The 9721-nt window shown below is 52.6% G+C and overlaps 1 protein-coding gene across 1 annotated transcript; it reads right to left on the minus strand.

The window, feature by feature from the left end:
* Nucleotides 1–4659: 4659 nt before the first annotated feature.
* On the minus strand, nucleotides 4660–8987 carry NMB (neuromedin B). Its single transcript, XM_035566730.2, has 3 exons — nucleotides 8829–8987; nucleotides 8119–8321; nucleotides 4660–4944 (listed from the first exon to the last, which is right to left on the minus strand). The coding sequence occupies exons 1-3, from the start codon at nucleotides 8962–8964 to the stop codon at nucleotides 4897–4899; spliced, it is 387 nt and encodes a 128-aa protein (XP_035422623.1). The 5' UTR covers nucleotides 8965–8987; the 3' UTR covers nucleotides 4660–4896.
* Between the last annotated feature and the right edge of the window lie 734 nt (nucleotides 8988–9721).

The raw sequence follows: 9721 nt of genomic DNA on the forward strand, positions 1-9721 counted from the left end.
AGCTTGAAAAACCAATTAATATATGAATATTTTATTCTTATTCCTGGTTATTATCACCATGCAGAAATTAAAACTGTGGCATAAGTATATAGAAAATGGAAATGACATTATGACAGACCTCCCCCGTCCACACATCATCACTCCGATGGGTTTGGGGGCCTGCTGGACACAGGAAGGCTCTTACCTGGCCCTGTGTCTGGTTTTGCCCCTGCCGCTCTAGAAACTTTTCCATCCGTTGAAGATTGATTTCTGTCTGCCAGGAACAAATGCTGCAAAGAAAGCCCGTAAAAAGCTTTTGTGGGTCTGCAGCTGGAACGGTCTCTCTATCTCCCTCTAGCCTTGGGCAGCAACATCTGCTGCATGGACACTGTGAGACTATGTCCTGAGTGCTTCACATAGGGGACCTTGGGTGAGACCCAGCCCTGAGATGGCCCAAAGCCTCCCAAACTAGCAGGGAGATGAAATTCCCTCAGTGCAAACAGCTGCAGAAATAACCAGATTTCCAGACACCATGTTTCAGGATGCCTTTGTTTCAGTTGCTTGTCCACAGACCACCCAAATCCAGAACAAGCTGTGTTGTTTGCTTGGGGCTCTCTTGTGGGGAGAACGGGCTTGGGACAAGCAATGCTGGAGTCACTTCATGCTCCAGAATGCATCTCCTGGGCTGAAGGGAAGGAATAAGTTTCCCACAAAGAGGTGAGTGGCAAGAGCAGGCTGCACGTCACGTTTTATGGAATGGGACCAGGGGAGTGTGGCTCCCTCATTTCCAAGTGAAATTGGGTGGCTGTAGAGATTGTTGGGCAGCTCTCCAGTGTGAGCTGGAGCCATTTTCTGAACTGCCAGGGTTCCCATGGAGGTAGGTCTCTGTCAAGCCAGAACACAGCTCCTGCTCATCTTCAGCTGACTCTCTTCCTGGGGGGCCTCAGGTGGAAGGACCTGATGCAATGCGATGCTAAATCCACATCAGGGTCCCATACCTGTTTTCTTTCAAAGTGCTTCTGCCATGCTCCAGACAGACGGGAAGAGCTGGTACATGGCTTAAATCTCCCTTCTCTTCACCTCCCAGGTGAGCCCATCCTCAGTCCCAAAAGCTGACCAAGGAAAGCTGGCCACATGTGCGCCGATGACGGGGCTGGACTATGACGAAAACAGTGCTGGATTCAGGGTACAAATACTTGCTCTCTGCTCTTTGCCATTTGGTGAGATCCCTCTGGGCCCTTCTTGTCATCCTACCGTCATACCCTTGATGGAGCTACCCAGATGGTTTGCAACCCTACTCTGCATTTTGCCTTGGCTCCTCTGCACCAGGATGTCCTGCTCCCTGGAAATCATTTTCAAGACAATAGGGGTGCCAAGCACTGGACACCCACTTTCTGAAGCTGTCTCAGCATTTGGATTAATTGGGTTTAACTTGTTCAGGTCAGATTTAAGTGGCCATATCAGGATGAGAGTGGCTTCCCTGGAGGTGCATGGGGGGGTGGCAATGGTGTTTAGAAGACGAAGATCATTTTTGCCTCCTGATGACAAGCTGATTTCCTTTCTGCCCCTTTCTCCCTCTTCTTCATTGCCTGGTTTCTTGGTCTCCTATGGAAGAGGGGTCTCAAAACACTGCAGAGGAAGGAGCAGACCAACCTGAGGCCTGACACCTTTGCTGAGGTTGGAGAAGAGCCAGTCCTATGCAACTGAGCATGACGGAGCAATTCACTAAGCCTGGGACACTAATGACACCAAGTGGTAGCAGTGAACCTTCAACCACATAGCTCTGAGCCAGCTCCTCCTCACGGGGCAGTCCCGCAACTAAATAGAAACAAATGTCGGGGTGACAGTGGCTTATCGCCTTTTCTCTGCTCTCATTTCACACCCTTTTCCCATCTCTGCAGTCATGCCATGGCCACAGGGATGGGGGAAGTCCAGGAGACCTGCTATGATCACTTTGCAGACACCCATGCTCCAAACTGCCTCCGATGCTGAGGGTCTGTGCAGGCTGGGGGCATCCCAGGGACCAGTCAAGTCAGTGGCCACATTGCACCTCTGCTCATGATGTGCAGAAGTAGCCAGCTCTGCTCTGAGCAGGTTCTGGAAAACATTGAGGCATGAGAGCCTGGAGAGCAGGAGTCCAAGCTGCAACATGGAGGAGTGGCAAGGGGAGCAAATGCAAAGCTGGAAAAACTGAAAAAATAGTAATAATAAAAATAAAATGCTAGTTTCCCTAGCCTGGATGCAAGGGCTTGGTCCTGGAAACTCCCAAAGAGTATGACCTGGTAAGCGAAGGGAACTTGTGCCTGGAGGTTGTGAATGCTGTGGCCCAGCAACCAGATCAGGAAAGCAGAGCCCAGGGCAGAACAGGGAGGTTGCCAAATTTGGGGATTTCTCAGATTTTTTTTTCTGACTTCCTCAGTTTTATTCGAAACTGAAGAAGGACTGGGGGCTTTGGGCTTGATTGTTTGTTTGCCAGTATGAGAGCGTGAGAAACAATGAAACAGCTAAGTGGTGGAGCAGCAGGTCCAGTACTGGGCTATGCAGCCTTCATCCCCAGAGGTTTTCAAGACCCAACAAGACAAAGCCCTGAGCAACCTGGTCTGACCCCAGAGCTGGCCCTCCTTTGAGCAGGTGGCTGGACTAGAGGCCTGCTGAGGTCCTCTCCCCCCCAAATTATCCTGTGCTCCTAGGATGGTGCCCAAGGCAGGCTTCTTTCTGTGCAACACAGGGCTCTGTGGGGCCAACACAGCTCCAGCGGTCTTACATGGCAGCTTGACATGGCCTGGATCTCTGGATCCTCTACCCAACAGAGACCTCTCCTGTGTCTTGACCTGCAGCCCTGGTGTACTATGTATGACGATGTATGCGTCCTCTGCCACCTCATGCTCAAGAGATGAAGAATAGGTCTGGCAAGAAGTACCTGTTCCTTCTAGCTGATCTGCATTCAGAGACTCTGCTCGGACAACCACCTTTCCTAGGCGCTCAGCACCTGAATCAGTATCCAAATACTTATATTACATTAACCGGCAATACGTTAAGTTCCCCAAATAATACACCAATTTCCCTCAATCGAGTCTGTTTTGCCTGTGATAATAATTGCTAAGTGACCAATTCATCTTTATCTTGGTGTCTGGGGCAGACGGTGGACAGGTGGACAGGCATACAGACAGATAAAATGGAGAGGTTCTTGCTGGGAGAGGGAGGCTCTCACCTCGGTATCTCATGGCAGGTTTCTGCTGTGACATCCAGAAACCTGCCTACCCTCCCCTGAGCCTCCGTGGGCAAGCTGTGAGCTGGCAGTCCCACTCCGTGGCGCATCATGAGACAGCTGAGCATCAGGTCAGGAATCCCATAAGACTGTCACTCCATCACACTGCCGTCTGAGAGGCATCTGGTCTGCTCCAGCGTCAAACATGATAAGCTATGTCATTATTTTTCTTGCTCATAATTAGCTTATAAGACAAGGCTTCGATACAGCTAATGATAGGCAAGCTGGGGGTCACCCACAACCCAGCACACAGCAACAAGCTGGGGGAAAAATTTAAAAATTAATTGAAGAAAGGTACCTCCCAGAAAACATCTCCCCGAAGTACGAAGTACCCTCATGCTGGGGCGTTTGATGGGGAGCACCAAGTTTTGGAGACAATGCTGGGGGCAAACCAGTTGTAGGACATTTGGTTTTCACCTACCAAAACCAGCCTTCAAATAGCTGAGAAAACTCCAACGGCTTGAAAGGTGGACTATAAGTGGGAGAGAAAAAATGCTCTTTTATTGGTCTAAAACCTGTATTTGGTGTGTATTTGCACTGGGATACTGGGTCCCTGTTACATCTGGGCAATCGCTGCCAGCAAACCCCAGGAGTGAGTGACATGTAAAGGACAGAAGGGCATCACACAGGCACTTGGACAAACAGAAAACTCTGCCAACAGCCTGCAGGCTCATTTTCTGCAAACATGAGCAGTGCAAATGCACCTGGACTGGTTGCACCCGGAACAGGCTCTAAACCCCAAGACTGAAGACTCCTACCGTGGCTTTCCCCTCCCTCTGCACACATCAGCACATGCCCAGGGTAGCTGGGAACACTCATGTATGAGCAGCAGCTTCAGAAGCAACAGAACCTCGGACACAGGTTCTGCTATTTCTCTTTGCAAGGCTTGTTTCCCAGCCTTCAGCACCTCGAAGGCAGCACAATCACCGTTTTAACCACATCTTAAAAACAATATAAAAGGATAATTAAAAAGTAGCCTGCCTTCTTCAGCTGTCCCAGAGGACCCCGGGGCTGTGCGTGTGCAGGATGGCTTAGCTGAGAGGACAAAAGATCATCCCAAATCAGGATGAGTGGTCACAGCCTGCACCCTGAAGGACAGCAGAGGAATGTAGTAAACCCTGGGGTTCTGCTCAAACCAGAAGTCACCGTGATATAAAGAAGATGCTTTTTGTTTTCACAGGAACATGCTGATAATCTCTCCAGCAAGGAGGGTTTACAGGGTGCTTCAGTAGCACAGTGCTGTAAGAACTTACCCATGCTTGTAATTTTATCCAACAGCAGTGAGCAGGGGCAGCAGGGAGCATATCCCATTGCCTCCTGGTTGCTGAGATCCAGGAGCCTCCCTCCATTCCCCATTCTTCCTTCACAAGCCATGGGATCAACCTTTCCACCCCCAAATAAAAGTCTGAGCTAACGTGTGCAAAGAGCTAATTTTATTTGCAGGGGCACATCAGATATCAAGAAAGCAGAAAACATACAGGAAATATACAGGGTGGCTCTGCTTTTCATACAAGCAATCACTATTAACAGTATTACAGAAAGAATAAATAAAAAGTGATGTTGCTACAGTAACCCACAAGGATTATGATCTCCTCCGTTTGCCGTGCATGGCCAAGCCTACAGACTCCATCCTCCACTGCTCTGCTCCTTCAGTTTGAAAAATACTTCTCCAGCACCTTTGTCAAAAGCCCAGTCTCCTGCAAGAAAAGGCACAACAGTGAGCCACTGGTCCCATACGCAGCCTTGGTTGACATCAACTGCCTGGGCAACATGGGGCTCAACAGCTGGATCACAGCTGACATCGGAGGTGAACTGTGCTGACGCTGAGACAGACACCACTGCCTTGGGTTTCAGGGATGAGAGCAGCCTCAGGGCCCAATCCAGCAGGAAGCTACATGAGAAGGCAAGAAATACACAAAACACAGCAGATTGAGGGATTGCATACTGCCCAGAGCTACAGAGCAGCATTTGTTTTCACCCAGAGGGGCTCTCCCCCTACCCTGGAGTCATCTCATTCCACACACGGGTCTCACCGTGGTTGCCTCCAGAAGAAATGTTGCCACGCATACAAGGAGATGCCAGCCCTTCCCACCCCCACTGAGGATCCTCCCCTCCCAGACAAAGATTTGTCACACGCAGCACTGGGGCAGCATCTGGAACCCCGAGCGCAAGCCCTGCCTATTGCATGTAGTTAAAAAGATTAAGAAAAAAAATACTGTTTGTAAACCCCTTCTGCTCTGTGAGACTTCTTCCATCACTAACCATGAAATACATGCTCCTGCTTTGGGAAGGGACATCTTGGGATAAATCCTACTGGCAACAGGTAGGACTTACCCATGTAAAGGTAGGGCAAGCAAAAATATTAAGCCCTGGGACTTGTTTAATGTCTAAAGCAGCCCCACAGAAAGGAAGAGCCATTCTGTGAATGATCAGCAACAGCCTCAGGAAGGGAAAGGTCCGCTCATTTTTTCATTAAGTCTGCATTCCCTTGATAGTTATCCTGCTACAAAGGACAGCTTGTGTGTTGGAGCAGCAGAGCAACACGTATGTTAATTCTTGTCCTGCTGACCAGCAGGTCCCAACGAAGGGGGAAGCATCTTGGCTTTTCTAAACCATGTCAAGATGGAAATGACAGACCCCAAGTAGAGGGCACATGGAGAGTTTCACAACATAAAGCTCTTAAGCACCTTCTGAGGCAGGCAGCAAACGCTGCACACAGATCAGTTCAGGCACACACTGGCTGCTGACCCCAGGTGTCCAACAACAGTCAGAGTGAGGGAGAAAGCAGTAAAAGTGGCAGGAATTTGCACTGGCATCGTGTCACCCACAAGGGCAAAAAGTATAGTCCCACAGAAAAGTGTAACGAGAGCAGTGCTCAAAGGCACCACGGAGAACTAACATCAACCAGCAGCTCTGAGGCAAGGACACCCCAGAGGGTGAGAAGGCAGGGGCAGGAAGGCAGGAGCTGAGTCCAGTGAGGTGGCTCAGGGGTGCTTGAAAGACACAACCAGGCATAACGCCTGCAAGGAGCAAGGTCCCTGCTGCCACCAGGATGGCTGGTATCTGCCAGGTCAAGGCAGGAGAGGCAAGAGGCTCTGGGAAGAGACTGAGGGACAGGAGCCAGCTGCACACCAGGCACCTAAGCTGCAACACCACCTCCCACACAGCCACCAGAGGCATCAGAGCAATGAGGCAGGCAGCTGACCAGTGTCTGCTTCATGGAGAGCCAAACTGCTCTCCAGCAATAGAGCTTCGACACCCAGATCACACGCCAACGGTGAATGTTTAACAGTGGGTGCTGACCCTGTCCAGGACCTGCTTTTGAGCACTGAGAATGAGCACGGCCGTGGCTGGCAGAGCACAGACACCCCCAGCTGGCAGCCTAAGCCACGGGACCAGTGTTTGAGGAAACATCTACCCAAGTGCACCTGCGACAGAGCAGTGACAGAGCTACTTACCTACACAGAGGAGATCCACGAGGATCACACATCCAGCTCTCACATCTCAGATAGCTAATGCAGCAAATACCCTCCTCCTCAAAGGTTCCCCAAGCTGGTTGAGGAAAAGTCCAGGACCTGCAGAGCCTTCTCCTCCTTTGCAGCTGCATCTAAGAAGCACAAGCTGCGGCACTGCAGTGGATGGCACAACGTGAGGGGAGCAGGATGTCTTCGGCCACATCCAGCTTCTATCCCTCTCTATCCCACTGGGACTAGTTCCCTAGGAGAGCCTCAGTTTACCTTAATCTGAAGAAATCAAGTCAGGAAGGTGCTTGAATATATCACTCAGGCTGACCTCCCTGCAGCTCTGCTCCACCTGTGCCTTCCCTACAAAAAAGCAAATAATAGGAGCAAGCACTGCCTAAACCTGGATCACAGAAGCAGCTTTACCTGTATTCACTGTTACTGGATAAGCTCCTCAAGCAAGCAGCTCTGTGGTACAGCACACACAGGACCCACCTAAGTGGATTTCATCCCTTCAAGGCTCTCCGTTACTTCCTGCTGTGAATAGAAATGGCAAGACACCAGGGAAGCATACATGAGGCAGCAAATGGGCAGAACCACATGGACCAAGCAATTCCATCTCCATGTTTTAAGTGAGGATCCGGGCTCGCTTTGCTCCCAGTGGTTTAATTTTCCACTAGGAGTTGGGTGAGCTCTCAGGCAAAAGCCACACCAAGGAGCTAAAAGAAGAGGCTGAGGACCTGCTGACATACAACACCAACGGAGCTCCTGCTGCAGACAGAGCACTTGCCTGCTGCCCGATACCCACTCTGTGGCAGAATAGCACACACCTCCCTTCTGCAAGCCAAGCTAACAATGCCACATGCCCCTTCAGTAACGAGGCATCCTGACCATAGCAACACAACCACCCCAGAAGGGGGAATCAGAAGCCCAAGACCTCTTTGTAGGGCAGACTCTTTTTCCTGTACATACAAAGCCATGTCCCTCTTTGCCTTTCTCTATAGAAAGCGAGGGGAGGCAGGATTTCCATGTCCTTGTGGTGGCTGGGTAAGGAGCCATTTCTTTATGAGAGCCGCAGTGGCCAGCCATCCTCTTCTGAGCCTGAGGAGGACCCAGATGCTCACTAACAACCCGTGGGCTGGAGATCATGACATCCCTTGCCCAGCCTCACACCCTTCCCAAACATTTGGGACTACTAGCCGCTGTCCAGCTGGATGCAAGCCTTGACAGATTCATCTGCTTCTTTGTGGCTGCTCTAGGGAAGTAGTTTAAGGAGGGTTAAAAGGAGCAAGAGGGGAAACAAACCTATAGCAGCTGTACAGGTGTTCCCAGCAAGGCTGGCTGTCGCAGATTAACATCACGACCACCTCCCTGCTCTGGACATCTCCTTCCATATTAGTCAATATTCACCTGATCAGTGAGGTCATATTTTCCTTGGTTCTCATCCAAAAGTCTTTCTTGCAGGAGGATTTTCAGGAGCTCACGGGTAAGCAGTTCCATCATGTCCTCCAGCAAGGCTCTAAGTGAGGGACCAAAAACCATCGGCACTGCAGGTTCTTCTGGTGACTCCAGGCGCGGAGTGCCCGTGACACTCTTCTTCCCCATGAAGTGGCCTGCAATACAATGCACTTGTGTGTCTACACAAACGGCTGGAGAGAGAGAGGCAGAGGCTCTGGCCGAATGACATTAAGCTGTTATCTGCTACCGCATGCTGACACCATTCAGCGAGATGCACCAAGCAAGCCTAACGTCTAAAATAGCCGAATACAAAGCAGTGAGGAGAAACCCAGAAATCCCAGGTCCTCGTTCCACACCAGACAGACTTCAGGGGACTGAAGTTACCATCCCCAATAGATGTTACCTGCTTCGTGAGGGAGGCTGCCTCACCTCCGCCCTCAGGTTCTCCAGCCACCTTGTGCAGGCAGGTACCCTAAGTCCCATGTCCCCATGCCACCACCTCAAATGACAGCGTAACGAGACCCCCCAACCCTCCTCCTGGATGGGAACCACCCCGGGACCCCCCGCCGCAGCACGACCACCCCCTGCACGCCGCAGCCCTGCTCGGCCAGGGGCACCAGCCCTCGCCGCCAGCCGCTGTGGCCCACGGGGAGCCGCGGTACCTGTGGCCCAGAGGTTGCCGCGGGGGTTGACCTTGATCTTGGCCGCCTGGCTGCGGTGCTCGGCGAAGTCGAGGTGCACGGCGGGCCCCAGGGATGCGCCGCACAGCAGCAGCAAGAGGCAGCGCAGCGCCGCCATGGCCGCCTCGGCGGGACCCGCTCCCGCCTGGCGCCGCCGCTGCCGCCGCCCCGGCTTATATACCGCGGGGGGCGGGGCCTCGCCGCGCCACGCCCCCAGCGCGTGGGCTTCCCGCCCTTCCCGCCACGCGCTCCCCCCCCCCCCCCCCGCGACCGTTGGGCTCCTCGCGGTTCCCGCCCGTTGCGCCGGGCGCGCGCCCCCTCAGCCGCCCGCTTCCCGCCCTCCGCGCCCCCTCAGCGGGACGGCCCCTGCAGAACCCGCTGGTGGCCACGGGGCGGACCCCGCCCGTGACCCGTTAACCACAGCCCTGGGACCGACATCCTGCCCCTATGCACCCCTCTGGCGCCCACCCGTCCCGAACCCTAACACAAACGTGGCGGGACGTGGTGCTGGGTCTGCTGCTGAGGAGGATGGTGACGCTGCTGTGCCCTCGCCCAGTAATCCATCCCATGGTTCAGTCACAGGTGGTGACTGAGATGGGTCACGCTGCTCCCCATAGCCTCCCGCTTCTCCATCTGCCTGCAAACGTGCTCCAGCAGGGCTTGCTCTGGGATTTTCTTCATGATCTTAAAAGAGTGGCCTTGCAAGGACATCAAGCAGTACCAGTGGCTAGCTGTCAGCACCTTCAGACAACGCCCATCTCAACTGTCAGCCACTGCTGGTTTTCTGTGAACCCTGCCTCCAGGTGCAGAGCCTAGGAGGCCTTGTTGGTAAGGGCTGATGCAAGGAAAGCACCGAGGAACCTCAGCTTCCCCTA

This window comes from Cygnus atratus, chromosome 11, assembly GCF_013377495.2.
Source record: "Cygnus atratus isolate AKBS03 ecotype Queensland, Australia chromosome 11, CAtr_DNAZoo_HiC_assembly, whole genome shotgun sequence".
Taxonomy (NCBI): domain Eukaryota; kingdom Metazoa; phylum Chordata; class Aves; order Anseriformes; family Anatidae; genus Cygnus; species Cygnus atratus.